Genomic DNA, 27,765 nt, shown 5'->3' on the forward strand with positions numbered 1-27,765 from the left:
ACTATAGGGAGATATTTTGTAAGTATATAGAATTAGGATACCTGGTCGTTTGTTTTCTTTTGTTTGCTTCTTTCCTAGAATACCAACGTATTTCACATGCCTAGATCCCTGTCTATCAGATGCATTACGGACATCTCAGCGGGCCATACTTCCACAAACTCCTGGACTCGCCAGGACCAGTCCTCATCCCACTGGAAATGAAAAGGATAAGACGCACAAAAGAATTCCCAGAAGTCAGGAAACCAACCAGAATTCTCCCAATCGACAAGTACGACGTCAAAAGATCGCCCACCCTGATCGTTCGCGCGGGATGTATTCTCCGCGACAATAATGTTCTTCTGCTGCACGTCCCCGTGCGTCAGTGTAGGCCGGTGTCCCTGAAGGACACGAGGGAGGTATTTCTCGTAAAACCGACACTTGTAATCTGGGTGATTATTGCTATCGAGCAAAGCCCTATAATTCCCGACCAGGCCCGCCACGAAGGCCGGTTCGCCGCAGAAAGGCCCTAGATACCTCTCGTCCCCTTCATGTTGGCTATAGAATAGGTAGTGATGTACGGGGCCGCCATCCAGGCTTCCGAAAAAGTCGTCAGGCCATGGACATTCGGCCTTGCGCATTGTGGAGAATATCCGTTGCAGGTTGCCGATAATGCCATCTTTCTCGGAGGGCGGCAATGAGTCCCAGATGGTATTCAGCGGCACCCCGGGAGCGCGTTGCATGACCAGGAACAGTTTGTTGGAATCATAGTACATCGCGTACAGTCGGGGGGCTGGAACGTCTGGGACGTGTCGTTCAAGGTATATCAGAGCCTGGCCTTCCCAGGTGTCTACACCACCTCCATATTTTACAACGATCTCGTCGTTCAGCGCCACTATCTTGGAGGCCTGGGTCTCCCATAGGAGATTGGTGCAGGCGCGGATTTCATCTGTTGTAGGGAGAGCAGGCAATGGTGGGGAGTTCTGGAAGGGTAGATCCACTGGTTTCCACATTGTGGACGGAGCAGGCTGGCGGATATAATTCTGCAGTATTGATGATTGCCTGAATGGAAAGGGAAATGAGGGGGGAGATAGAAGTCCCTAGACCTCGGCAGACGGGGATACTTTGTTTTTAATGAATTGATCTATCTAGCCTTAAATGAAGGCCAATAATATCAACTAGCATCATTGGTCTAGTGGTAGAATTCGTCGTTGCCATCGACGAGGCCCGTGTTCGATTCACGGATGATGCATTCTTTTTTGCTTTAGATCTTTTATATTCTATCATACTTGGTTGATCGAGAATTGTATCCTTTCCTCTACTCAGTTCTACTGTTTTTGTCTCAATCCACTGCCACCAATCCTCGATGATGTGACGACCGCCGTGCCGTCTTAAACAAGCGACCACCTGCTAGTAAGACAACGCAACCAGGTACGTAGATTCATTCGTTCAGTCAATGATGCTATCTCACTCCGAACATCCCATATGCCAGCATATATCCGTCCGTCCATTCATCCATCCATCAATCAGCATCCCCTTCCCCCTAGTTCAACTTGCTGTTCACAAACTGCAACGCAGCCTGGCCATACACATTGCCATAGCTCTGGTGGACGTTTCCATCGTTGCCATTCGAGCAGTACGGGTCCGCCTGGTCACAGTACGACTGGATCAGACTCGCATATTGGCTGCACACCTGGCCACTGGGGCGGGGATCGAACTGTCGGCGCGTTAGCATTCATACCCAAGTTAAATGTGCGATAAGAATAGAATGGCGAGTGACAACAGCACTCTGAGATAAGTGCTCTCGCGTCTCGCGGGAAACGGTTCGGTTCAACTTACCCCTGGTGAGTTCGAGGTTCCCTTGTTGTAGGACGCCCCGGGGGTGTGGCGCGGATTGCCCATCCAGATCATAGCCTTGACGTGGGATCCAACGGAGCTGGAGATGGGTGCTGCGGTGTCGGTAATACCCATGTTCGGGTCGCCGCCGCCGCACATGGCGTCGTCGATGATTTGGGCACCCTGGTTGTGAAAGAAGAAGGTTGAATTAGTATTCATCATTTCATACTTCTTGTGCTTTTGTCTGTGTCGTCTAGCTGACGCTGACAGATACTGCGGACGAACGCATAGGAAACTCGGCCTACCTGCGAATACCCAACCAAGACAACCTTGGTATTCGGGCACCGGTTCACAAAGCTAGTCACCTGGTTGGTGACGGCCTTGACGCCCTGCTGAACGGAGTAACTGTACTGGCTATCCCCGATGGCCGGATAATTGATCGCCTCGGAGGTAGCACCCGAGTGCGCGTTCAGGATCAAGTTGACCACTGTCCCTGCCGTGCCGAAGCCCGGAGAGGCTGTGGTCTCGCGCGCCCCGAAGACGTGGATACTGGGGCAGTTGTTCTGGCGAGTGTGCAGGTCCTCCGGGGCGGCGAGGGCGGCGCCAACCAGCAAGGCTGTGGAGAGCTTAGAGAGCATGATGAATGGAAGACTGTCTTGGGTTGGACTTGTGGTGGGTATGAGATGGGGATCGCTGGGTTGGAAATCACGGATCGAGGAGACTCTGTCGCCAATTTATATGATTGGGATTGAAGCTCGGCACAATGGGTGTTTCATGTCTGGGGTGATGGGGACGGCTGATCCGTTGGTCTGGACCCAAAGGCTTTGCCTGCGGTCCTTTTCGCATGCAGTTGTATCCCCGGGTCTTCGTCCGTTCCTAGGATAGGATCACGCCTAATTGAGCCGAGAATCTTCATTATTCTCAGCTGTGAGCGCTCACATGAGACCATGGATGTAACGCACAGCTCTCGATCGTAGCACATTGCCCTCGGAAACCAGCTGCCATTTCAACTTCCCTTGGTCCGACGCAAGATGGGTCCCTAAATGGCAACAAATATGTCCAGAACAGCTCGAAATCGTAACTTCAACCCGCTGCCGAATCCACTTTAGCCTGAGTGGGGGGGGAAAAAGACAGCTGACAACTGACATTGACAAGCTTGTTCAAGCTTCAAACGTACCCGAAACAAGACGCCCCTTCCAAGACCTTCGGATCAATTTAGGCTATACAAGAGTGGGTCGGACTGTCAGGGTTCAGGTGAGACACTGCCGATCTTAACTCTTCAGCTCTCCACATATGACGGGCTGGTCTGGTTCGACGGGCTTAGATGTCGGCTAAACAGTTCAGGATTTAGAATTGGGTCATGTTTGACAGAACTTAATTGGGTGGGTTAATTGCTAGTAGATGCTAAGGTACCTGGATATTCTCCGTAGTCCAATTCAGTTCCCCGCGTTGCATGTGTGGGGAAGGAGGAGGTGACTACCTTAGTGCTGCAAGTGGAGGGAGTAATCTGCAAAAGCAAGGTGGCTTGCTGTGGAAATAGCCAAAATAAGAATTATCAGGAAAGAAAACGGGGTCACATTGTGAAGTAAGCTAGACAGATTGATGCTTATCCACCGTGCGGGTTGCGGATGATGTCAAGTAGCCTAGCCTACAACCTGACAGAGGCTGCTAACGGATCAAGCAGCTTTCAAATAGCAAGTGAATGGAGATATGTTTCATTTATGCAGTTCGTAGTCATAGATTCGTTGTATATATCCTGTTTGCAAATAGCCTCTTACCATGGTAGACGCAACGGGGTTGACAAGTTCTTCCCCAGTACTGGCTCGGCAGTTCCAATGTCCCTGTAACTTGTCAGACCCATGATTAATTCAGGAAAGTAGATGGATCATACCCCGGACCCCTAGGTGCCCAATATTCTCCCGTCTTGCTGATATCAAAGTCCTCCACGAAAGAAGCCAACGACTGAGCCGCCTCATCGGGAGTAACAGCTATAGCCAGACAAACAAATCAGTCCACACTACTCCATAAACACCACGGAATAACAAAGACACTGAACTCACCACCCCCCGCATCCCAATACTTATCGAATCCCACACTCTTGGTCATCTCAGTGCGCATGAAACCCGGATGTACCAAGCCCACCGCAATGCCCTGATCCTTGAGATCCAGACTCAGCAGTTTCCCTACCATATTCAGCGCCGTCTTGCTGGCATGATGACCGTAGTTTCCTCCCCCCTCGGACTCATGTCGCAGCGTGATACTTCCGCTCTCACTGCTCACCAGGATCACCTTGCTGCCCTTGTCCAGGAACCCGGCCTTCACGAGCTGCTGGACGACGAAGACCGGGCCGATCGCTGACGTGGTGTACATCTTCACCTGCTTGTCCCAGTCCGGTGTGTTGAATGTTTCGAAGCCGAAGTATCCGGCTGTGATGATCGCCGTTTGGATCTTGGTGGACTTGGGGAGCTGGGAGGTGAGTCTCTGACCGGCATCGGGCTGGGCGATGTCGATGTTGGGGATCCAGGTGGTGCGGGCGTCGGTGCTGGATTCAGACGAGGAGGAACGAGCTGTGGCGAAGACGGTCTTGGTGGTTTCTTTGGCGGCGTAAAGGGATCGAAGCGAGGCGCCGAGGCCACGGGTTGCGCCGACGATGAGGATATTGTTGCTCATATTGTAGTCGATATGGATGGATTCTGGGGGTCAGCAAATATGGTCAAAATTATTGGAAAACTTTCCAGTGGAGGAATCGCTCAGCTATTTATGGGAAAGCAGACTGAAACGCAGCTACAAATGCGGTGCGATGATGTATTTATGGCTTGACGCAACCCCGTCAACAAATGACGTAACCCCCGCATCTGGAATGTTGACAACATCGGGAAGCTATACAAACTTTTATTGTTTTATTCTACGAAGAAAGCCTTCTACCCTCTAGATAGACACATCTAGGTAGCTTGATATATGAGACGAAATTGCATAGTAAACAAGCAATGCAGCCTCTTACTGCCTGTAGAGAAATGATCGCTGGCTCTCCATGCTGTCATGATCTACACTAGTTCCGTCTCTATTTGGTGTGGGTCTAATCCTCTAAGGCAGGGGATTTTCAAGATATTCTATTTCTATGAAATCTACTGGTAGATAAATTAAGGCTGTCTATGTCGGTTCATTAATATTTAGATTGAAGCGCAGAACATTAGACCAACTACTTCATTATCTGTTGCTCAAATGAAGAACCGCTACACCATGGCTTTCCCTCTCAAAGACAGGTCCTGCAGAAAAGAGGATATCTCAGGAAAATCCACGACCAGGCAGCAACCCAGGAATAGTAAGGCCACCTGGCAGTGAATTGAAAGTGGGAGGCTGGCGTAGTGGAAAGTCCCGGTCTTGCCAGGAAAATCCTGTAGGGAGATCTCCGGTAGTGAATGAAAGGTGAGGTAGACCTTCTTATTTGAGGGACCTCCCTCTCTCTCCTCCTCCTCCTCCTCCTCCTCTTCTTCTTCTTCATCACCACCCTCCGATCTTCCCCTTTTCTCTTCTTCTTCTTTCTCTCCTCTTCATATCTTCCTCTTCCTTTTCTCCTTCATCACCATCCCTCACTTCTCCTGTCTTCTCTGCCTCTTGCTTCCACGGGCAAGCAGCGACTTCCAGCATATGCTGTTCTGCTTGATTGCAGGGAAAGACCACCCGGTGACGCTTCAATACCCAATCAAGACATCCTTCGACATATGCTGGATTTTGTGGACTCGTTCCGCGGGCCTTTGGGGCGGCGTCGCCTGGGTAATCCCAGGGTCCCCCTCAAAGACCAATATGGAAGTGGGTGTGCAGTGAAGTACTGCGACAAGGCTTCCCAAACATTGGGGCGGGGGGTTGGTTATATATACGCACACATGGTTGGTGGGAAAGGTATGAGTCCGTCCTCATATGGGATCGTCCATTTGACTCTCTGAATCTGTTTAGAATCTGTTCTTGTCTTTCACCCAGAGACCGTCTATTGGCTCGCTGATCCCACGCAGCGTCGGCTCTTTTCTTTCCCCTGGACAATGATGAAAAGCGAGGCCCGCATGTGGTTTGGCAGTATTACCCCCGGGCCTTCCCAAGACTCTTGGGAGGTGGGTTGGTGGGAGAGTTCTGAGTCCTATTCCCGTTGGGATCATTAATTTGATCCTTTTCCCGCTTCTTTCGCTCGTTCTTGTTCTTGCTCTTTTCTTGCTCTTTTCTTTTTTTTATTTCCTTTCCCTTTTTTATCCCTCGCACACAACATTAGTGTCTCTGATCGTCCCTCGGGACCATGAAACTCGGCGCATTCCCGGGCCACGGCCTAACTATGGGAGAGCCCCTCGTTCAATACTCTTGGTGATCATCGGTGCTCTGAAAGCGTATCTGTTATTCTTTGTTCGGGCTATGATGAATTCGCCACTGTGAACAATAGTGACTGATCGTCAAGTTAAAATCCTTGGAGCGATCATAGCTATCAGTGAAGCATGCTGAGTCCACTTTTGTCGAGACACATTACCTTGTTCGAAAAGTTGGGAAGCGATATGGTTGATTCTTCAGTTAGTTACTTAGGTGGTCAGCATTTTCCTCTCTGGGCAAAAATATAAGATTAATTCCTCGCCATACTCCTGAATTCCATTGTAGAATTGAAGAACTCGTACCTTAAAGGCTACTTGCTCATGGGAAAGTCCCACAATCCACCATTCCTCTTCATGTCAGCGAAGATATCAGGTGCTGCTGTGGGTCCAAGGGACCGTGGGACAAGGACAGGTTCCGTTGCAAAGGATAAGCCGGTTGCATTTCCCATTCGTAATCTGCAGGAAAACCAAATGATCTAGCTTTTGGCACAGGCATCAACTCGCAAATAGAAAGTAGAAGACTGTCAGCCGGGAGACATGTGGATATGTTTAGCCGCCGACTGATAGCCTGATACGCGTCGAGTCAACAGCCGAACTCCACTGGATTACCACAGAGAGAGCCCTCATCCTCCGTCACCCATGTAATGAACTAATGATTAATGAATCCGTTGAGATGGCACTGCCCTGCTGCCATTAATAGAACCCCAGCCACTCTTGCCGGCACTAAAAGAAAGCGGTTGCTGCTTAGTCAGGCCCCTCTTCGTATGCCGGAAGGCGGAGAAACCAAAAGCAACGCAGGATATCCCAGAGTCAATCGATCTCCAAAGGCTCATGCGCACAGAATTGTCTTATATCTTCTCTTGCTTAGCTGGCCCCGATGCTGGAGCTGGTCTCTCTATGCCTCTCGAAATCTGATAATGAGTTCCTTCTCCCAGCTGATCACCAATGTGAAAAAAGCCCGCGCTGCCTTCAATAGAGGGAGAAGCAAATCGGACGCCAAGCGGAACAATCACTCCAGATACAGTGTATTTCCGTCGTCACTCTCGTCAACGTCTGTGTATGCCTTCCTTCTTTGCCTCGAGGCTCGGTGGCGAAGGTGCGCGCCCCTGCCGTACTCTGTCGCTAACGTGACAACCAGTGTCGAACAAGTCAACCTAATACCCACGTCCTCACCCTGGGACCTCCTCCCCGTCGAGCTCCAGATCAAGATCTTCGCCTATTGCGGCGTCGCCGATTTCTTGCCCTTGAAACTTGTCTGCCGAGCCTTCTTTCAACTCCTGAACTCTCAGGAGCACTGGATCACTCGACAGTACCTCCGTCAACGCCGTCATGGAACCCTCCCGTCTCCGATAGATAGCGAACGAACATATTCTCGACACCCAGAAGACGATGTGGTGCTGCTGTCGGATTTGTTTCCACCTACAACCAGCGCAAAAGGAGGTCATCTTTACACTTTCCGATACATCCATAGTCTCCGGCGCCGCCAGAAACTATGCTCGAAGCTATGCTATTTCCTTGCCGATCGAGTGGTGGATCGCTTCATGCGGAGCGAGCCGGGCTTTGTGAAATCGAGGTTCCCGTCGAGGACCGAGCGCAACGACTTCATGAAACGGGCCGTCGGGACTATCTGGTTCTACCTTACGCCGCTTATGTAGGTGCTTCCATCAACCACTTGCCGACTTCCTTTGGCGACTTCGCTGATAGCTTCTTCCCTTGTGATAGGTACTATACACTGTACTTCCTTGAGACCTATGCCCTAGCCAGAAGAGAGCAGACCAATGCCCTTTTGCGCGATTTCGAAGCCGGACGCCTGCCGGTTAAGATCCCCCCCGATGTTCGCAAGACTCTATACCGGGACTTGCAGGTTCAAATCATTCAGTCCCCACCCTTTACAGACACCGCCACCCTCGTCTCCACACATCACTGCATGCAACTCCTGGTGTCATACTTGCAATACACCGTGCCCCCCGATGAGCCCGGGCCATCGGACGATAGTTGGATAGGCTCGTTGCTCACCGTGTCGCCGTTCACGCGCGTGCTGGAATATTTCTCGGCAGAAATCGGCGACGGTGGCAGTCAGCGAATGCAGCGAAAAGAGTTCATGCACAACTTCCACAACGACATCACTTCCAATGAAAAGGACGACATGAACTCCTCGGTGTTCGAGTGTGCCCCGCACATTCACGTGCATGGTTCCACGCAGGATGTCTGGTTTGACGTGGTTACTCAGGAATTAGCGTCAAGACGGACCGTGGAGCATAAGCCGGAGCTTGTCCTGGTGTGGGATGGGCTACCTATTGTATTCGGCTGTCATTATTGTCGGGACTCAGCAGGATGGCGCGCATAATTTGTTCGATTTTGCTTGGTTTTGATCAGTATATTTAGCATGCGTTGTTTCGTTGCTTATTGGATATACGGCGTTTTCGTTGGGACTTATGGCTCATGCATTACTTTAGCCGAGCGCATATTTTCTGTCTATATTAGCATGGTATGAATACCGACCGATTCTACGGAGGAATAGTATATACAACTTCGAAACCTCTGATCAAGAAAAAGCAGTAGACAAACTATGATCACATCGCGGAGCCCTATGCCCTACTGTATACGCTATACTGTTTTCGGAACCTTGTTTGCTCTGTTTGCGCCGTCGCGCCTTATCTTCGAGGATCGAGACTCAACCCTCGCATCGAAGTAAGTCTACGACTTACACTACCTGCAACGCTGTCAATTTCCCTAGAGCCTCCCTCTATTCGATCCCGCTATGCGACCTTGTCACCACCCATAGCTGTCTCAATATCCCTCCTCGAATCCATCCAGACCGACCAAAGATGCCCTCATCAAACCAACACTTACTCAACACCTCGTGGACCCTTCATCGTCTCTCGCCCCTCCACCATGGCAAAGAATATCAATCCCTACTCGACAACCCTGTCGCATTGAATACCTACGCGACGCGACTCCGCGACCAACTGACCGGAAACGCCGTCTCGAGTATCTCAACCACCGCCGCAGACGACGAGTCCCTGTCTCGAACCGGCGCGCTGAAATCCTGCGTCTGGGAGATCCTACCTAGCCTTTCGCTCCTTGATACCTCGACAACCGCTTCAACTGCTCTTGATCACCCCATTGCGGCGGGCATTTCCGTGACCCTGGAATACGAGAATATCACATACAAAGCGGCCCTCCTTGCGCCCCTCCCGGGGGACGATGATCGGCGCAAGGCCAAAGGCAAGGGGAAGGCAACGGAGACCACATCTACGTCGACGGACCTCCCCCTCCTCATGACGCGCTTCCCGAACCCCCTCCGCCAAACCTTCTTATCCTTCCTCTCTGCCAACTTCGACACCTACGTTTCGAACCTCCGCCTCTCGTCGAATTTCATGTGCTCGGCGCTAGAAACATACCTCCGTGTTTTGAACCTCGCGTATCATGACCCCGAATCCGAACCGGCGCCTGATCGTCGCGTCCAACGCCAGATCCTCGAAGACCTCGTCAAAGAGCTACAGCTTACCATCGCGTTTTCGCCAGCCGTCGCGCCCGCGCTACGCTCGCTGAACGTGAATGTGCCGCGGGCGTCGCTGGGACGGATTCTGTTGCCAGCGCGTCCAGGGGCCGGGTCCGAGTCGTCTGTCCTGAAGGGTCTGTCGGATTATATTCGCGAGCAGTTGGCGATGGATTTGGATCTTGCGGGGGATTCGGAGAATTCGGCGCTTGTGAAGCAGCATGTGCGCGTTTCGAAGATCGCGTGTGCGGGGTTCAATATTGCGGGTGAGGGGAGGTTGAAGTTGGTTGGACTGCCGTCGACGGGGAGATCGCGAGATGGGGAGGAAGGAGGAGATGATGATGGAGAAGGGGGTGGTTTGAGCGAGAAGAGGAGGCTCGGATTACAAGCCAATGAGGCTTTGCTTCGTGCTGTTATTCGCAGGGCTACTGCGAGTGGGGAGGGCCAGGCATCGTGATGCTTGCTTCCCCCCCCCCCCCCCCCCCCCCCCCAATCCGAATGATCTCGAAATTTTAGAGGATTTGCTCCCTCTTGTGCTAACGAACGAAACTCTACGACGTCCTTGACTGGAGAGATGACACCATACCATATTTATTCCTCATGTTATTACAGCTATCAACAGTCCAGCTATCAACAGATTCCCCCTCTCCTTCGATAAATCCACCAGTCCCCGCAACAAGCATTATATTTGCTGTTCATCCTTCGAGAGCAAAATCCCAAAGAATCAGCCATGTCGTGTGCATATTAACGCAAGGGTCGTCAGTCATAATCTACGTTTATCGAGATTTCTCGCATATAGTCGGGTCGCCTTCTTTTCTTTCATACGGCTCTTGAAAAGGAACCAAAACGGTTGGCAGTGGCAGGGCCAGTGTGCTCAGCCTAGGCATCCAATATCCCATCCTCTGACTCCGCAAGTCTGAGCGCTTCGTCCACCCGCGAAACGAAATGAGTCATTCCGCCGCATCGGTCCACGATCCCGCTTCTCTCGAACATGCGGAAGACGTCGCGGTTGGGCAGTCGGCAAAAGAAGACCCTCGCGCCCTGCTCGGCATACCCATCGACGATTTCGAACAGGACCTGCGTCCCGGAGCCGTCGATACTCGTGACGCCGTGCACGTCGAAAATGAAATTCTTGTTGTGCTCCGCGGGTCGCATCCGGGGCAGGGAGGGATGCGCGCGGTTCGTACCGTACAGCTCCAGCCGACGCAGACGGTTCTTGAGATCTCCCGTGTTGGCGAAGGTGAGCGGTTCGGGGATCTTGACGATCAGGGCGCTCTCGACCAGTTCCACTTTCTCTGGGTGCAGTTCGGCGTTCTCGAACCTGTCGGACGTGCCGGCTACCTTTCCGAGAATTTGGATTCGAGGTTGTGTGGAGTGTCGGATGAGGATGAGGATGGAGAGACCGATTCCGAGGGCGATTCCCAATTCCAGAGAATAGAAAATAGTAGAGACGAAAATGAGGATCATCAGTGTTAATTCTGTCCATCCACGCAGACGTATGAAGAAGGCGAGGTCATGCGGACACTCTTCGATAAGACTGAAGGCGACAACGGAGATCATAGCGGACAGAACAGCTTTCTAGGACGATATTAGCAAATCACCGTGCCCACACGAGAGAGGTGGTTCATACCGGGAGATAATATAAATAAGGCAGAAGCACCATGATCGAGATGAACGTGATGATGCTCAGCAGGATACTGCTCATGGGCGACCGGGCCCCAGTAGACGCATTGACCTTGCTTCGGCCGTAGCCTCCAAAAGCCGGCAGCGCCATGAAGCACCCGCCGACGACGTTCGCGACGCCCAGGGCCACCATCTCTCGGTTCGCGCTGACGGCCATGCCCTTGACACCGGCCTGTCGAGCATTGCCGAGTCCCTTGGCGGCCACGGAGGACTCGAAGAAGCCGAGTAGCGCAATGATGAACGACGTGCTCAGTGCGGTCCGGACGTGTTTCATGTGACTGAATTGAAACGGCCATTTGAAGGCGAAGACGCCGTTAGCGTTGTTCTTGGTCGGGCCGAGGATCTCCAGACCCTGCTTATCCCAGCCAAGGTGCCATGTTAGGATGGCTGAAATGATGACCACCAGGATACGGTCCGGGAAGTAGACAACGAGCGGGTATCGTGGCTGGAGCAGCTTCTTGAGGGTTCTAGGAAATGAAATTAGCTGGAAAGTTGTAGGTGGAACGCGGTGCGGGAACATACCGGAACACCATAATGATGCTGAAGCTGCCGAAAGACACTGCGGCCGTAAGGCCATGGCATTTGCTTATATTCCTGACAAAGAAGACCAGCTTCTCAACCGTGGTCCCATGGCTCACGGTAGCATCTTTCGCCAGCTCGGTGAGTCCAACCTCGGGGATGAGCTGGTCCACGAAGATAACAAAGCCAATGGCAGTAATGAACCCTCTCAAGAAAGGCCGACTCAGCACATTGTCCAGAAATCCTAGCCGAGTAAGACCGGCAATCAAGATCATGGCGCCTGCCATGGCCGTGGCTATTCCGACGATCAAGGCACTTGCGGCTTCGTCTTCTTCTTTCGAGAGGCCCTGGCTCACGCTTGCTTTGACAATCGTGCCGGTTAAAAGAGAGCCGGCCGCCTCGGGGCCAACGACGAGCAGAGGGCTGCTTCCCAGAATCGCGTAAATAAATGGGTTGAACACGAAAGAGTAGAGGCCATTTATGGGAGGAGCATGCGCTAGGTTGGATGACAAGGAGAGCGCCATTGGGATGTAAATCGATGCGATGGTCATTGCCGAAATCAAGTCCCCTCGAAGGAAGGACAGACGATATTGAGAGATCCAGTTAAAAAACGGAATGTAGTATGATATATACCTGAATTGGCGATTAGCGATGGATCTCGCGAAGAGGGTCGCAAGAACACCCGGGGACATTGAACATACAAAGTTTTGCGATTCTTCATGGTAAATGCCGAAACAGAGGAGTCCATTGACGGTATGTTCTCCGGCCCTTGAAGGGAATCGCTGTCGCCAGAATCCCGACCAGGGGCCCCCCCAGCCGTGATACCATTACCGACATCGTTCAAGGATGCTGCACCCCAGGTTTGATTTTCCTCGCGTTCCAGCCTGGGGGAGAAAGTACCGTGATCGCAAGAGCCTCTCAGCCCGCAAGCGGGTTCATGGTGGTCATATGACGCCAATAGGCGTGACGTCTCTCCCGGTGCGTAGGGCGATGCAGAATCTCCGTCAGTTTTGTCGGGTCCTGAGGTTTGACCGGGAACGCTGGTCGCGGAAGTGGTACGAAAGATGTTGAAGATCCGCTCGTGCAATGAGCGGCTCTGCTCTTGAGATAAGTCGGGCTCCGACATGTTGATTCACAGATCCAAGTCTAATCAAGTAAATATCAATTCGAGGCACGGTGCAACACGCGCCATAAATGCAGCTTTAAAAGCCAGAAGAGAAATCGCCGAGTTGAAATTAAATAAATAAAACAGAGGGATTCTCTGACTAAAAAGATAGGCGAGTCAAGGTCGCGCAACAGGCGGTATGGCTAGTAACTATTTGCTAATTAGCGCTAATATGATGGAGATAGCGCAGGGAGCAACGAATATATCATGGCCACATGGACGATCAGTGCCACCTCATCCCTGACAGTGCCAGGCCCAAAACCCAGAGAGGAAGCTGATGAGGACGCAAAAGACACCCGACCAGCCTCCGCCTGTGAAATTCCGGGGGATCCAAGGTGAGGTCGAGAGGGAAAAGCCGGCTTGGGGCCAGCGATAACGCCCGCCGCCTTTATCGGGTTCTGCCGGGCGGTGTGGACAGTGCACGTGATGAGTCACGCTGCAAAGCCCAAAGTGGGTTTTGAGCCGCCACAAAGCGATTTGAATTGTGCTTCGATCTCATCTCCGCCGACCCCGTTTCGCTTGCCCCTCGACCTTCTCTGCTCCTCTCGGTTTCTTTCCCGGAGGTTCGCTATTCGAGATAGTTCTGTCTCGGATTCTGTCTGCCCTTGAAAAACTCTTTTCGCCGATTCGAAACTCTGCCTGGCACACGCCGCAACCCCGCCGAAAATGTCGTTAACAAACTGCCGTTTCTACGAGGAGAAGTACCCGGAGGTCGACAGCTATGTCATGGTCAATGTCAAGCAGGTGGGTGTATCCCGTATTGGTTCTTTCCTTCTTTGTTGTCGCGAACCTTTTCTAATCGCCGCATCTTTCTCTCATGCAGATCGCCGAGATGGGCGCGTACGTGAAGCTTCTCGAATACGACAACATCGACGGCATGATTCTGCTCTCCGAATTGTCGCGAAGACGTATTCGTAGTATCCAGAAGCTGATCCGCATTGGACGTAATGAGGTGGTCATCGTTCTCCGTGTCGACAAGGAGAAGGGTAAGGACATCATAACACAGAGGATGACGACGTCAAGAGTGCTGACCGGTTGTGTCTCCAACATGCAGGTTATATCGATCTTTCCAAGCGCCGGGTCTCCCCCGAAGATGTCATCAAGTGTGAAGAGCGCTACAACAAGAGCAAGGCGGTCAACTCCATCATGCGACATGTGGCCGAGGCTACCCAGACTCCCCTGGAGACGCTATATCAGACCATCGGATGGCCCTTGAACCGCAAATACGGCCACTCGCACGACGCTTTCAAGATCTCCATCACGTAAGATGCATGCGGCAGTCCGGTTTGAAATACATGCGGCTAACATCCTCGGCTCTCTAGGAACCCCGACGTGTGGAACGAGGTCGAATTCCCCAACGAGAACGTGAAGAAGGAATTGACGCACTACATCAGCAAGCGACTTACTCCTCACCCCACCAAGGTCCGTGCCGATATCGAGGTTACCTGCTTCGGCTACGACGGAATCGACGCCGTCAAGACCGCTCTGCGCACCGCCGAGGAGAGCAACACCCCCGAGACCCAGATCAAGGTTAAGCTGGTTGCTCCTCCGCTGTACGTCCTGACCAGCCAGTGCCTGGACAAGACCATCGGTATCCAGATGCTTGAGGAGGCCATCCAACGGATCGAGGCCAAGATCAAGGAAGCCGGCGGTGGCTGCATCATCAAGATGGCTCCTAAGGCCGTTACCGAGCACGATGACGCCGCTCTCCAGGAACTCATGGAGAAGCGTGAGCGTGAGAACCAGGAGGTTAGCGGTGACGAGAGCATGTCCGAGAGCGACGACGGTGTTCCTGAGTAAACTTGCCTGGATGATACCTCTGGCGATGTAATGGGATGAACCAGTCAGACCATGTCGGCTGGTTTTGAGCAAGACTGCGGTTGAAAAAAGGAGATACCGGGCTTTGAGGAGACTTGGCGGAGCTTGAGCAGATGCGGTTAAAAAAAAGTTGCATAGAAGAGTTTCGAATGTGACATGATTTATGAGTCGGGAGAACGGTTTAATGTGCACACGGCCGACGTCGTGATCAAACAGCAATGTCGACGACATGGAGGCAAGTCCTCTGTTCGATGGGAATGGTGTAACCCAGATTACAGTGCCACAATGCATCACAGTCTGGCGGTTTGGCCTCGTGTTTGGATCTCTGTTCATGAGCGTCTGGATGAAGATGTTCGTTCTATCCACCTTCTCATGTACATAAGCTTCACTGATCTACGGGTCGATGCCTGTGGTTCCTGTTTAGACTACTACTATCCACATATCTTCTTTTTTTTTTTTTTTCTTTCTTTTTTTCTCTTTCAATTTGTGTCTCCGTTATCTAGATATTTGGCAGGAGATCGCCGTTTCTTTGTCGACTGGAACGGAAGTGGGGCAAGGCCGGGGTACTTCTTGGCTGACTCGTCCTTATTCCTCGTACATGCATGTTCCCATCTGCCAGTCTCTTTCTCTCTACTCCGTGTCGCCGATTAATTCGCCCTTAAACCCTCTTCGCTTTTCTGGTAATCAGGAAAGCCTTCAAGATGGGTCATTGGAGGGGCCTTTTCCAGTCAGAAGGGGGCCACACCCATAATCGTCTCCCTACGGAGCGACGCCGACGTAAGTCATTTTCAATGGATGCGACCATGCAAGCTGACCCCGGCTACAGTGCTGTCTGCATATGCTCCGGACCAGCTTCCGTCTACCCATCATGCCAAAGAAGTGACCAAGGTTGCCCTGCGACTAAAATATCAAATCGAACAGGTCATCCCCTGTGAACTGGAAGAGAGTGTCATCATCGACCCCAACAGTCGCATCATCACCGCCGATGTAGTCCAAACCGCAAGACAGGCAGGAGGCGAGGAGCTTCAGGCTTGCGTTCTGTTCTGTTTGCTTGTATGTTTACGGTGGTTCAAGATCGAAGCTACCAAGGAACTCTGGGACTCGGATCTCCATGAACGGCGGGCTCTGGCGTGTGAGGTCATCGCGAAGCGCATGTAATGTTGTTGATTCTCCTCGGCGTTCCTGCAGTCAACTAATCGGGGATTCTAGCATTGAAACCGAAGCTAACCAGGATATACAACTCATGGATACCTTGCTGAAGCGATACTCTATCTTTATCGATGGCGAGGAGACCATGCCGGCTAATGTTATTGAGCGCGCGGTCGACCTTCATGCACTACGAGTCATCGGCTCCTCCGGGTACCAGAAATGCATTCGGTATCTGTGGAATGGTTGGTTCTGTCAACAGGAGGGAAATCCGACCAACTTTGTGCCTTATCATGAGCGAGATAATATCAATTTCTCGGTCCACTTCCATCCCGACCGGATGCGGACTCCGCAGTACCAGAATGTCTGCCAGATCCTCTTCTCCGCAGTATACCTCATTCTGTATACCCAGGTGATCAACACGGTCAATCCCAGTGGGGATCTCGATGTTGTCGAGGGCATTCTCTATGTCATGAGTCTTGCTTTTATCTGTGACGAGCTGACCAAACTATACAAGATTGGCTGGCTCTACTTTGATTTTTGGAACGCGTTCAATTCGACCCTATACAGCATTCTCGCAGTCTCGTTCTTCCTGCGTGTCGCAGCCTTTTCACACTCGTCCTCGGCCGATGACGAACAGCGACAACAGCTCAACGAGCTGAGCTATAATTTCCTAGCTCTCGCGGGGCCGATGTTCTGGATGCGCATGATCCTTTACCTGGACTCCTTCAAATTCTTCGGCGCCATGTTCGTGGTGCTCAGAGTCATGATGAAGGAGAGTCTGATCTTCTTCGCTCTTCTGTTTGTTGTTCTGGTGGGATTCTTTCAGGCCTTCATGGGGATGGCCCAGGTCGACAACGACCTACCGGTCACTAGAGCCATTATCCAGGGCATGGCGAATAGCGTAATGCAGAGCCCGGAATTTGGCATCTTCGAAGACTTTGCTTTCCCGTTTGGTATCATCCTTTACTATCTGTTCAACTTCATCGTTATGACTGGTACTGATCCATCTTCTATCGTCTTGTTGTTTGACTGAAACGCATTATTAACGCCGCCCAGTTCTGCTGAACATCCTGATCGCCCTATACAACAGCGCATACGAAGATATTTCCGGGAACGCAATCGACGAATACATGGCCATCTTTGCACAGAAGACAATGCAATACGTCCGCGCCCCAGACGAGAATGTCTTCATACCGCGTACATAACCCCCCCTCCTCTGGCTCCTATACTCACCCAACTTCCTAAACAAACCATGCTAATTATACGTTTTATCTAGCCTTTAACCTCCTCGAAATCATCTTCCTCGTCCTCCCCTTCGAATGGTGGCTTCCGCGCCACCGCTACGCCAAACTCAACGACATCGTCATGGGGGTTCTCTACTCGCCTCTGCTCGTGGTAACTGCCTTCCTGGAAGTCCGCGAGGCGCGCCGCATCCGCTGGAATCGACGACGCGGGGAAGACGACGACGACGATGTCCAGGAGTGGGAACATGCAGCTGAACAGGTGGATTTCGAACTCGACGAGGACTGGCGGCAGGTCGTGCAGGATACAGCGCCGGTGGTGCATATGGATCCGTGTAGTTTGGAGATCGTGCATTTGAGGGAGCAGGTTAGGGAATTGGCAGAGTTGGTGAGGGGGTTGACGGAGGAGAAACAGGGGAGGGGAGGATTGGGGATGTTGAATGGGGAATCTTGTTCGACGATTGCGGAGAGGGAGGAGGGAGGAGGTAGATAGGAAGGAAGGAAGCAAGCTTTTGCTTTGTTTGGCTCTGCTCTGCGCTGATCATGTTCCTCTCTCCGTTGGTGCGGCTATCTCGATATGTGATTCCTATTACCCGCGGATATGTACTTGGCTGTTGTCTGTCCTGTCTGTGTCTCATTTAATTTTGTGCATATTCGCTTGCATTTTGTCTTATCTTCTCTTGTCCTGTCTTGTATATCTGTTGCACAATCACTTGATCCAGTTGGGAGCGAAGGATCATCTTCTGTTGTTGCTGTGTTTGTTTCTAGGTATAAATGCCAACAGCCCATTTAACCAAGAAAGCAATGCAAAAGGGCAAAAGGAAATGAGCTGCTCCTTTTTGTCCGCAACGGCGCAAAGGCAACGCAGACTAGACTAGACTACCCACACAGACGGAAAGAAGGGACAAAAGAAAACAAAAAAGTAACAGCCCAACGCGGGGCTCGAACCCGCAGCCTTGTGATTAAGAGTCACACGCTCTACCGATTGAGCTAGCCAGGCGCTGTTATTGAAAGGCGCTGCAAATATTGGCACCATATTCCTAGGCAATTTCCTGGGAATCTCCGATGCGATAAATAGAGATGGTTAAAGGTAATGATCTTTAAGAAAGTTGAGTACTAGCGAGAGTTTTATTTCTCTTTTGAAGAATATCTCCGCATAGGTGCAGTACACCACTTCCTTCTGTAATTTAGGTTGATTACTCATGGCTACCTAATCGCTATCGCTTATGAGACTAATCGAACGGTTCTTTCCAGATATATATCTGTTTGCCTTAGTTCATATAGTACAGATGTCAGCGGTACATGGCTTTATATAGCCAATGATTGATCCATCTACTCGCGATATATACGTAAAATTGAATTAATGTGAAATACCTTATTCAATTTTTATCTAGTTAACAAAAAAAGATATTCCCTTTTATATCAGCTCCCTGGTCCGAGGTCTGTTACACTGATAACAGTTAGTCTGATGTAGGAAAGCACCGAGGGAAATGGGAAAAGGCAAAGGTAGGGTAAAAGAATACATGCAGAGATAGAAGGACTATAATTCAAGTTTGGTGCGGTTTCCCCTACGAACGAAGTGTGTTTACTAGTCTTTAGATCTAACTTTATAAACCCTTGACTACTTTTGGCTACCACGTACTATGGAGATTAGTACCCTAGATAGAAAACCTACGTACAACTAAATGCAAAAACGTAAAAGTAGAAGGATTAGTTACTGTGGACATATCATGCTGCAAAGACTAGCCACCGCCCGCTGGGTCTTTTGGTCTAGTCTTGGAAAGCGAAAAGCTCATGATTATCAATGGTAAAGAAATCGACGAAGTCGTTCAGAATTCATCATCATCAGATTCTTCCAGCGGTTCGGCCAACTGTTCAGCTGACAAGCCATCAGGACTGAACCCGGAAAACAGTACCTGCCCGCTAGCAGATCCAATTGCAAGTGTATCGCCGAAAATGCCACGGGTTGAGTTCTTGTGAGGTTTGTAAACACCTTGAGCAGGTCGATATTCTAGTGGTAGCCATATGCTCTTCTGTTCCCCAAGGATGATCCAGTCTTCATCGAGTTGAATACAGTGTTTCTGCGAAGGCCGGGCATGTTTTGTAGAAGTCTTATTCTCAAGACGCTCTTCCCTCCTGCTGTGACACAGTTCTCTTTCAAGTAAGTTGAGATTGTCTTGGAGACGTGTGTCTTGAAACACGACACTATGTGGCATCTTCACAAGGTGCCCTGTTTGCATATTCCACACCTCGATGTCCGTTCGTTTATCGACAGATTTGCTCACTGTCACAGCGCCCATGAGCTGGCTGGAGGAAGAGAATTGAATATCCTCGATCTCAAGGATCTTGGTGTAGTCGTATCCTTTGTCGCTGTCGATCATTCTTTCCCCTGTCTCCACATTCCACGCGATAATAGTACCCCTCCAGGTACCCATGACCAAAATTTTGTTGTTTGGAGAAAATTTGGCTATCACTGCAGGTCTAATTTCTTCAGGAATGGTTCTTACCAGGCGGCCTGTAGCTGCATTCTAAATTTTAATTTCCTTCCATCCGGCTGTGACTACCAGAGAGCCATCTGAGGAAAAGTTCACGCTGTATATTAGAGGTGTATGATGTGGCGGAGTGAACAACCCTTTGTCAGGCATGACAGTCCACAGCTTGATAATATGCCCATCGCAGGATGCTATGGTCAGCCCATCTGAGGAGAAAGCCACCCCATTTAGTAAATGTGTGAAAGGAGCGTCCAAAATGATTCTTCCTGTATGTTTCCCCAAGACAAGGAGCGACATCCCGTGACCTGTTGCGATAAATTTATTGTCTCGAGAAAAGGACACACCCTGGTATTCGGAGCCTGATGGTGTTCGCAGGTAATATTCGCTTGGAAGGTCAGACAGCTCTATGATATCTTTTGCTGTCCAGCTGTCCACTTCCCAGATATGGCTTTTTTTGTCCCCAGTAAAAGTGAACAGAAGCGGAAGGTCTTCAGAGAATGCCACACTTGAAACATTGTTTGCATGAAAAATTTCGCGATATATTTCTCCAATTCTCATGTCCCAAATCAGTGTTGTTGGGGATGAATAGCATGCCGATGCGAGAAGCAAGTTATCGCGCGAGAACGAGAGGCTCAATATTCCAGGACGGTCATGCATGTCACGAGTAAAATCGGGCACTTCGCATTTAAAGCTCCATTGAAGTTTCCATTCTGTCGAAACTTGTTGCCAAACTTTAATTATACCATATCTCGAGCCGCAGGCGAGCATTTGGCTATTCCGGGAAAATACAATCACATCGATACACTCATCCTCCTTCTTATCTTGCCAGTCGTGAGCTTCTAATTCGTGGGCGAGTTCCCATGTCGACGTATTCCATATATAGACAGAGCCCCACGAAGACACCGAAGCAAGGAATTGACCACTAGGAGAAAATAGAACATGCGCGTGGTAATTTCATGCTCGCACATCATGTTGCTTCAGGCATCCGAACGCCAACACAATCTAAAATCTAAATCGATGTATAAAGAGTTTTGACGGAGAACTCTTTTGCCATGATCAAGCGACAGCACATTTGCTTACTTTCTTTAGGTTATCATCCATGAGATATCACTTGAATCAGAGGATTATTGAAGTAAGCCGGTTTGCATTAAGAAATAAGGATATCAACTATGCAAGATAAATAAACAATAGCCAAACAAACAGAAAGAAAACCCAAAAGTCACGGAAGAGGGAGTATCACGAAAGTTTAAGAAGGCAAAATCAAATCAAGGAAAGTCGCCATATAGGCCCCAAAGTAAATGAAAGTGAAAATGAGTTATATCAAAAGAAGGAAGAAAGAAGGGGTGACGAGGCAAAGATCTACAGCTCCTCCTCAACCTCCTGAGTAGTATCCACCAGCTCCCAAGTCTTGAAATCCAGATCTAACAGATCATCCTTGGCCTCGGCCTTACCGGAACCAAAGTTCTTCAGGTTCCACTTCTCAACGCCCTCGATGCCCTTCATCTCCTCGGGGAACTCACGGTACACGTCCGCGTTCAGACGCTCGTACTCGCTGTAGTCCTTGGGCCAGTCACCCAGACGCTCGAGAGAGAGCTTGAGCAGGTGCAGGTGCTGACGGACGTGTTCGCCCTCGGGGATGGTGCTGGTAGCCGCGTCGTGAATGTCTAGCTCGTAGGCGGAGCCGTCGAGGCTCATGCTGCCGTCTAGACCTTCCAACTCGGCGTAGGCGGGGTCGCTGAAGGCGCGGAGGATGTTCTCGTGCACCGCCGCGGACTTCTTGTAGTACCGGTTGGCCATCTCTTGGCCATTCTTGAGGGACTGGTAGCGCTGTGCGATACCGGTGTACAGCTGGGAGAGCAAAGTGGACATCTCGAGCGTGCTAGGGTGGCGGGCGCCGTGGACGCGACGCGTGTTGTAGACGATGTCTTCGGCCAGACGGAGCGCGGCAAGAGAGTCGCCGACGAGGTAGCGAGCCATGATGTAGCGTCGGCCCAGGGCGAGAGTGACGGATGGCTGCCAGTGGCGCTGGGCTTCACGGCTGTTCCAGAGGATGGTGAGCAGCCAGGCAAGGGTCTGGTAGTCTTGCTGATCGCCGAGCAGGCCGATCAGGTTGTTCAGGTGCACGAGGTCGACCTGGGCCAGGTTAATTCTGAGGGCGTTGATGACCCGCAGGGAGTCCTGGACGATCACGGCGGACACGCCCAGGAGCTTCTTGCGGTTGGCATCGTCGGGTCGGGCGATGATGCCACGGCCTGAGATGTTCATACCCAGGGTGAAGATGAACTTGACGATGGCAGGAGACTGGTAAACCTCGTGAGCGGAGATGTATTTGAAGGCGGCCAAGGCCAGGTCGCTGGCCTCGGTGTACTTCTGGGACTTGAGCAGCTCAATGACACCGCTGTTACTGGCGATACCGATGGAGCGGACAAAGTCCTGGGACTGGTGGATGCCGAAGTAGCTCAGGATAGTGTGAACCAGAACCCGGACCTGTGAGGTCTCGGTCAGCTTGACGCGCTTGGCTTCGGTGTTCTGGAAGTATTCCAGAGTGATGTCGAAGACGCGGCTGGCGGCGGTGTGGCGGTCGTGGGAGACCAGGAAGCGGTAGAGACGGGCAGCGGACACCGACACGGAGTGAATGCTGGTGCTCTTCGCGGTCACCTGGCTTCGCAGCTCCTCAAAGTAGACGTACTCCGTGGTCAAAGCGGCGAGGATCTCAGTGATCGTGACGGAGGTGTTGCGACGAAGGCTGTACTCCAGCTGGGCCAGGAAGACGAGGCTCTGGCGCTCCTTGGAGGAGAGATCGAACTTCACCGACTTGGCGTTGGTAGTGTCCTTCATGACAATCTGGCGGTAGATCTCCTGGGTCAACTCGGTGGCCTTCTGGATCTGGTTTGTCTCGATGTAGCTGGAAGCAATGGTGCTAGCAGCGGCGATCAGACGGGTGGAGGAAGTCTCCGACGAAAGAATCTGAACGGTGGCCTGCTTCAGCTCTTGAGTCACGGTCTCGGTCTCGTTGTGACGAGAGTGGAAGGTGACCATCTCCTTCATCTTGGAGAGAGACTCTTCGTGAGCCCAGCCGTAAGTCTCACGGACCGTCGTGATGCGCTTGCGCAAGACCTTGACGGCACGCTCGACCTGGGCGGTAGAGACGGACTCGGAACTGGTCGATGTCACGACAGCAGCCTGCTCCTCGTAGATCGCTTCCAGGGTGGCAGAGATCTCCTGGTAGTCGAGCTCCTCAGACTTGACCTTGAGCAACTCCTCGTACAGAGTGATTGCCTCGATCTCATAGCGCTTGGATTCCTGGCAAAGCTTCGCAAGGGTCAAGGTAGCTTGGACAGAGATAGTGGCAGTTGCGGTGAAGACAGCCTTGACCTTGGTCTGGTATTCAGTGGTGATCTTGTGAAGGACGCTGAACTCAGTACGGACACTGCGCAGGCAATGAGTGTACCGGGTGAAGAATTCCTGCACGAAGGTCTGATCCTGCAACTTGGGAAGCTGCTTGGGCTGGTTCAGGAAGGTCGTGAAGATGACCTTGTAGTAGTGCAGAGCATCCGAGTAGCGGCCTTGGTTCCAGAGCTCACCCGCGACGATGACGAGAGGCTCGAAGGCATCCGGGTGGCAGACCGGAGAGGCCTTGTTCAAGGCGCGGATGATCTGCTGGTAGTAGTCAATGAAGATGGGGCGAGGACGAGTAAGCTTGGCCAGAATCCAAAGGTTATCAATGACAATCGGGTGCTCGGGACCGTAGTGCTGGATGTAGTCGGTCAACAACTCCTGGCGAAGGTTGATAGTGTTGTCCGTACGCGAGTTACGCTCGAACAAGCGGAGAAGCTCCGTGGTGGCACGTTCCCTGAGCTTGTCCTCGACCTTCCGACCAGAACGGACGGCACGGTAGATTCGGACACGGATGTCTTCCTCCTTGGTCAGGCGACGGCGGGAGTGGTAGCAACGGCTGAGACGCTCGGCAAGCTCAACACATCGTTCAACGTGCTGAGCAGGAAGGGTGACGTCCTGGAGCGAGGGAGCAAACAGCGAAGGCCAGACACCGTGGAGGACCTTCTTAATGACACGGGTGGCGTCCTGCCAGCGGTGCTGCGAGACATAGAGTTCAACCAGGCTGTGGGTCGCGCTGAAGGAAGTTTGTTCAACGGTGGTGGTTGAAGTGGTGGCCTCAAAGATCATCTCCTCCAGAGTGGTCTCCGAAGTCACGGTGGTGGACGAGCTGACCGACTGCATCACTTCCCTTGAGGTGCTTTGGATGCTCTGCTGCACCTCCTTGTAGCTGGAGGACTGGGTGCGGTTGGTGCTCTGGTAGAAGTGCGAGCAGTGCTTGAACACGGTCAAGGCCAAAGTAGACAAGCCAACGGTCTTCATCACCTTGGCGACCTCCTGGAAGTGCGAGACCGAGCTTTCGGAAATGGCCATGCTGGTCTGCTCATACTCCTGCCAAAGGCTGGAGATGACAGAAGAGGCCTCAAATTCCCGCTTCTGCGAGTGCAGGAACTTGGTGTAGGCAAGGGCGACTTCCATCTTGCGCTCTTCCCAGAGGGAGGAGTAGTTGGCGCGGTACTCCTTGCTCACATGCTGCCAGATCTCAACGTAGGTGAGCTCGGCGAGTTCATGCTTGCCCTCGGCAACGTACTTCTCGGCGCGCTTGATCAAACCCTCGAACTCGTAAGAGCCAGACTGTTCGATCAGCTCGTCATGTTCCTCAACGTCCAGAGCAAGGCCCACGTTGGTTTCCGTTTCGATCTGACCACGGCCTCGGAGATGCACGTGAAGGTTTCCACGGCTGTCATGGGACTCGGAACCATACTCGGAGGTGGTGATGGAGCGAACAATCTTGATGATCTCCTGAGCCTTGGTCTCTTCCTTGATCAGGCGGTAGTGCTCAACCAGCTGCTTGTAGGTGGACACCACATTCTCGCTAGTGCTTCCATATTGAACCTTGTAGCATTCAATCAGCAGAGTCAGGATCTCCTCGCGCTTGGTCATGATATCGGTCTTGGTGTTGGTAACCTTCTCCGTGGTCAACTCAATGAAAGTAGTGGCCATTTGCACCGTCACAATGTGACGAGTGGTGAGCAAAGCGCGACTGAGCGTGGTAGCCTCGTGGAACAAGGGGATGGCCTCAGGATAGTACTCAAGACGACGGTACAGCTGAGCCAGAGATATGATGGACTGGAGGGTGACCACATGGTTCGTTGTCAGGACCTGGCGATAGACATTGGTAATAGTAGTCTGGTACGATAGCAGCTGGGGAGTTGGCTGATTCTCCCACAGGGTGCTTGAAAGAAGGTAAACCGTGGTCAAGGTTGGGAACACCTTCGAGAACGACTTCGCCGCAGGGACCTCGCCCTCGCTGGCATACACAGAGGTCTGCTTGAAGTGCACGGGCCAGTAGCGAATGGCAAAGTCCAGCAGAGGGTGCTTGTTCACGAGAATGTTGGTGTCGTGCCAGTCGAGAGGAGTCAGGGAAGGCTCGCTAGGCTGGATCACAGTGCTCTTGATATAGACTAACAGTCTAGTAGCAAGATCGGCGTGGCGGTCTTTGAGGTTTGGAATCAGTTTACCCTGGGAGAACACATCCAAGACCGCAGTCCGAACGAGAGCATGGCGGAGATACACCTGACTCTCCTGCAGGAAGACGAGAGATGTCAACGGCTTCAGGAATTGCAGCGTGTCGATATGACGGTCAACGACGGCGTTCTTGTCATTTTGGACCGAAGCCAAGATGGCAAGCTCCCTCAGACCAAGAGGGCGGTCTGCCGTTGCGAGCCAAAGGAGCATAAACTTAGCCTCTTCTTTGACCTCGGGATTCTGGAGAACATGGAGAGCAAAGTCCGTGATGGTCAGTTTCTGGCTCACCACGGCGTCAACGGCCTTGTTGAGGTTGTCAACACTGTCTTCGTGGCGAACACGCTTGGATGCGAGCTTGGCCCAGAGGAACGAGCCGTTGGATGCCGAAGTAATACGGTCGACGACAGTCTCACGGTCCAGCTCGTCCATCTTCGGGAACACGGAGGTTTTCTCCAAGTTGCCTCGCACCACCGAAGCAATGTCATCGAAGATCAAATCATTGGTAATCTGGACGTGGACCTGGCCCTCTGCACTCGGGGGCTTCGATCCGCCGAGGGCAATCAGCTTCACGTTGGTACCCTTGGTAGTCGCTCCAGTGAGTCTCTGGAGGAGCACCGATTCGCCGCAAGTGGACTCATCGACGCCATCAACGACGATGACCAACTCCTTGGCGCCCTTGAGAGCGGCGGCCAGCGCACGCTCGAGGGCATTCCAAAGAATGTTGTCGTAGTCGTTGTCGTTGGTGGCCTTCTTGCTGCGCTCAAAGGCATCGGTCAGGATCTGGAGCAGACCGATGTTGCCAATGCGCTTCTCAAAGAGCTGGTACAGGATGGCCTTGGCAATGGCCCGAGGGGTGGTCTCCGCAGGGATTCTGCCATCTATTTCATTACGGGTCAGCAAACGCTCGAACAGTGCTCGACAGTGTTCTGATAGTGTTACTTACTGACGGGGATAAACAGTGTCTTGTAAGTGACACCGCCTATGGGGTGCTGCAAGTGGTCCACGATGACCGAGGCCAAGACGGTCTTTCCAGAGCCCGGCTTGCCACCAATGGTCAGAGTCCGGTTCTGACTCTTCAGGAAACGAGTCAGGTAGGGCGCCATCCAGAGACACGTCAGTTCAGCCCGCTCGTGGGCGAGGTGGGAGGTCGTCTCGGCGACGTTAGTGAGCACGGGATCCTCGGGAGCAAGCCACGATTTGATCGCCTTGACCTCGAACACTGCAAATTATTAGCAATTCCCAATGCACAAGAATGGGGATAGACTACCTACCTCGGTCGCCATCAAGGTTCTCTTTCATAAGCTTGTGTCGCCACATCGACTCGGCGATCTTGACACACCGCTCACGGAAGGTCTGGATCTGACCAGGGAAGGTGTTGTGAATGTCAATGGAGACGGAAGAGGCAGTCATTCCCCGGATGGCCCGGTGGAAGTGCGTCGACACGCTGGCAACCAGGGTCACCAGGTCAGCCAGAGCCAGAACCAGCTGCTCGCGGATCTCCTGGGAGACACTGAAGAGCTCAGTGCGCTCCAGCAGGTTCACCAGCGACATGGAGGTGCTGTAAAAGAAGCCAAAGGAGGTGGTCAGCGCGGGGGCATTCTCCTTGCCCAGCTCCAGTAGGATGGCACAGTAGCCATAGGCCAACTGAGCAGCAAGGTAGCTGTCACCAGCGAATTCTTCAATCGCGAGGTCAAAGGAATGCAGTCTTTCGACGAAAAGCTGAGCCCAGGCAAGCACCTTGTCATAGCTGCTTCCCTCAGGGGGCAGGTTGCTCATGCGCTGAGCACGGATCCAATCTAGCAGAGAGGCATGCGTAGCGTTGAGAAGCTTGGACGAAGCAGACGTGCCGAGTTCATCACCACTACGACGCTTGAGAGAGTAGACCACGTTGGAGATGTTGGAAGTCTCGTTGTTGAACTTCCGGGAGGAGACCCTCCGGGAAGTGAACGAGCGAGACAATCCATTGTTCGAGATGCTGTCGCTGTCCAGGAAGCCCGAGACTCGACGGGAGGGGGAGAGTATAGTCGGAGAAAGGGGAGTGGGCGCGTGGGCCGTGATGGGAGACATGAGAGACGGAGCCATTGTGGATTTGAGAGACTCGGAAGATTCAGAGGGAATTCTTGGAGGTTTCTTGGAAGTAGTCTTGGGTATAGACGGAGGGGCGCTCGTGAGTTGAAGCGACTGCTGGGGATATCTGACGGGGGAAACTGTTGGCCGCGGCGGGAGGTCAGGCTCAGCTTTGGTTTCTCCTGAAGAGCAGTGGCAACAACTCACAATGCAACGAAGAAAACGACGCAAACCGGCAACGGAATTAATACATAAAAGAAAAGTCCAGAGATAAAAGGAGAGAGTTTGTCAGATAGGACAATTGAGAGAGATTCTTGTAGGATAGTCGAACGAAAGAACCCATGCTACCGGGGCATGCAGCTCTCTATATACCACACGGCGGAGA

General features: G+C 52.0%; 10 protein-coding genes and 2 non-coding genes across 12 annotated transcripts; 5 read left to right on the top strand and 7 right to left on the bottom strand.

Annotated features, from left to right (window-relative positions):
* Positions 1–92: 92 nt before the first annotated feature.
* LDX57_001946 (uncharacterized protein) lies at positions 93–1,003 on the bottom strand (the record flags this gene model as incomplete). Its single annotated transcript, XM_046083592.1, has 1 exon — positions 93–1,003. The coding sequence occupies exon 1, from the start codon at positions 987–989 to the stop codon at positions 93–95; it is 897 nt and encodes a 298-aa protein (XP_045939549.1). The 5' UTR covers positions 990–1,003.
* Positions 1,004–1,157: 154 nt separating this feature from the next.
* LDX57_001947 lies at positions 1,158–1,228 on the top strand. Its single transcript has one exon. It is a non-coding gene; the product is annotated as a tRNA-Gly (tRNA).
* Positions 1,229–1,519: 291 nt separating this feature from the next.
* LDX57_001948 (putative acetyl xylan esterase (Axe1)) lies at positions 1,520–2,450 on the bottom strand (the record flags this gene model as incomplete). The annotated part of the gene is made up of 3 exons (XM_046083593.1): positions 1,520–1,693; positions 1,816–1,995; positions 2,118–2,450. The coding sequence occupies 3 exons, from the start codon at positions 2,448–2,450 to the stop codon at positions 1,520–1,522; spliced, it is 687 nt and encodes a 228-aa protein (XP_045939550.1).
* Positions 2,451–3,586: 1,136 nt separating this feature from the next.
* Positions 3,587–4,482, bottom strand: LDX57_001949 (oxidoreductase, short chain dehydrogenase/reductase family superfamily; the record flags this gene model as incomplete). The annotated part of the gene is made up of 3 exons (XM_046083594.1): positions 3,587–3,653; positions 3,704–3,800; positions 3,873–4,482. The coding sequence occupies 3 exons, from the start codon at positions 4,480–4,482 to the stop codon at positions 3,587–3,589; spliced, it is 774 nt and encodes a 257-aa protein (XP_045939551.1).
* Positions 4,483–7,078: 2,596 nt separating this feature from the next.
* On the top strand, positions 7,079–8,508 carry LDX57_001950 (F-box protein; the record flags this gene model as incomplete). The annotated part of the gene is made up of 3 exons (XM_046083595.1): positions 7,079–7,218; positions 7,300–7,812; positions 7,884–8,508. 3 exons carry the CDS (start codon positions 7,079–7,081, stop codon positions 8,506–8,508), a joined length of 1,278 nt encoding a protein of 425 aa, XP_045939552.1.
* A 481-nt stretch (positions 8,509–8,989) lies between these two features.
* Positions 8,990–10,120, top strand: LDX57_001951 (uncharacterized protein; the record flags this gene model as incomplete). The annotated part of the gene is made up of 1 exon (XM_046083596.1): positions 8,990–10,120. One exon carries the CDS (start codon positions 8,990–8,992, stop codon positions 10,118–10,120), a length of 1,131 nt encoding a protein of 376 aa, XP_045939553.1.
* A 422-nt stretch (positions 10,121–10,542) lies between these two features.
* Positions 10,543–12,991, bottom strand: LDX57_001952 (SulP family inorganic anion transporter; the record flags this gene model as incomplete). The annotated part of the gene is made up of 4 exons (XM_046083597.1): positions 10,543–11,241; positions 11,294–11,813; positions 11,869–12,498; positions 12,567–12,991. The coding sequence occupies 4 exons, from the start codon at positions 12,989–12,991 to the stop codon at positions 10,543–10,545; spliced, it is 2,274 nt and encodes a 757-aa protein (XP_045939554.1).
* A 506-nt stretch (positions 12,992–13,497) lies between these two features.
* On the top strand, positions 13,498–15,387 carry LDX57_001953 (translation initiation factor eIF2 subunit alpha). The gene is made up of 4 exons (XM_046083598.1): positions 13,498–13,774; positions 13,854–14,016; positions 14,085–14,292; positions 14,353–15,387. The coding sequence occupies exons 1-4, from the start codon at positions 13,697–13,699 to the stop codon at positions 14,828–14,830; spliced, it is 927 nt and encodes a 308-aa protein (XP_045939555.1). The 5' UTR covers positions 13,498–13,696; the 3' UTR covers positions 14,831–15,387.
* A 256-nt stretch (positions 15,388–15,643) lies between these two features.
* yvc1 (putative potassium ion channel Yvc1) lies at positions 15,644–18,138 on the top strand (the record flags this gene model as incomplete). Its single annotated transcript, XM_046083599.1, has 4 exons — positions 15,644–16,002; positions 16,058–16,992; positions 17,054–17,194; positions 17,274–18,138. The coding sequence occupies 4 exons, from the start codon at positions 15,644–15,646 to the stop codon at positions 17,729–17,731; spliced, it is 1,893 nt and encodes a 630-aa protein (XP_045939556.1). The 3' UTR covers positions 17,732–18,138.
* A 27-nt stretch (positions 18,139–18,165) lies between these two features.
* On the bottom strand, positions 18,166–18,238 carry LDX57_001955. Its single transcript has one exon. It is a non-coding gene; the product is annotated as a tRNA-Lys (tRNA).
* Positions 18,239–19,067: 829 nt separating this feature from the next.
* On the bottom strand, positions 19,068–19,673 carry LDX57_001956 (uncharacterized protein; the record flags this gene model as incomplete). The annotated part of the gene is made up of 1 exon (XM_046083600.1): positions 19,068–19,673. The coding sequence occupies one exon, from the start codon at positions 19,671–19,673 to the stop codon at positions 19,068–19,070; it is 606 nt and encodes a 201-aa protein (XP_045939557.1).
* Positions 19,674–21,089: 1,416 nt separating this feature from the next.
* Positions 21,090–27,395, bottom strand: LDX57_001957 (uncharacterized protein; the record flags this gene model as incomplete). The annotated part of the gene is made up of 3 exons (XM_046083601.1): positions 21,090–26,191; positions 26,257–26,532; positions 26,585–27,395. The coding sequence occupies 3 exons, from the start codon at positions 27,393–27,395 to the stop codon at positions 21,090–21,092; spliced, it is 6,189 nt and encodes a 2,062-aa protein (XP_045939558.1).
* Positions 27,396–27,765: the final 370 nt, after the last annotated feature.

The sequence above is a fragment of the Aspergillus melleus genome, assembly GCF_016097325.1.
Source record: "Aspergillus melleus strain CBS 546.65 chromosome Unknown contig1, whole genome shotgun sequence".
Lineage (NCBI taxonomy): Eukaryota > Fungi > Ascomycota > Eurotiomycetes > Eurotiales > Aspergillaceae > Aspergillus > Aspergillus melleus.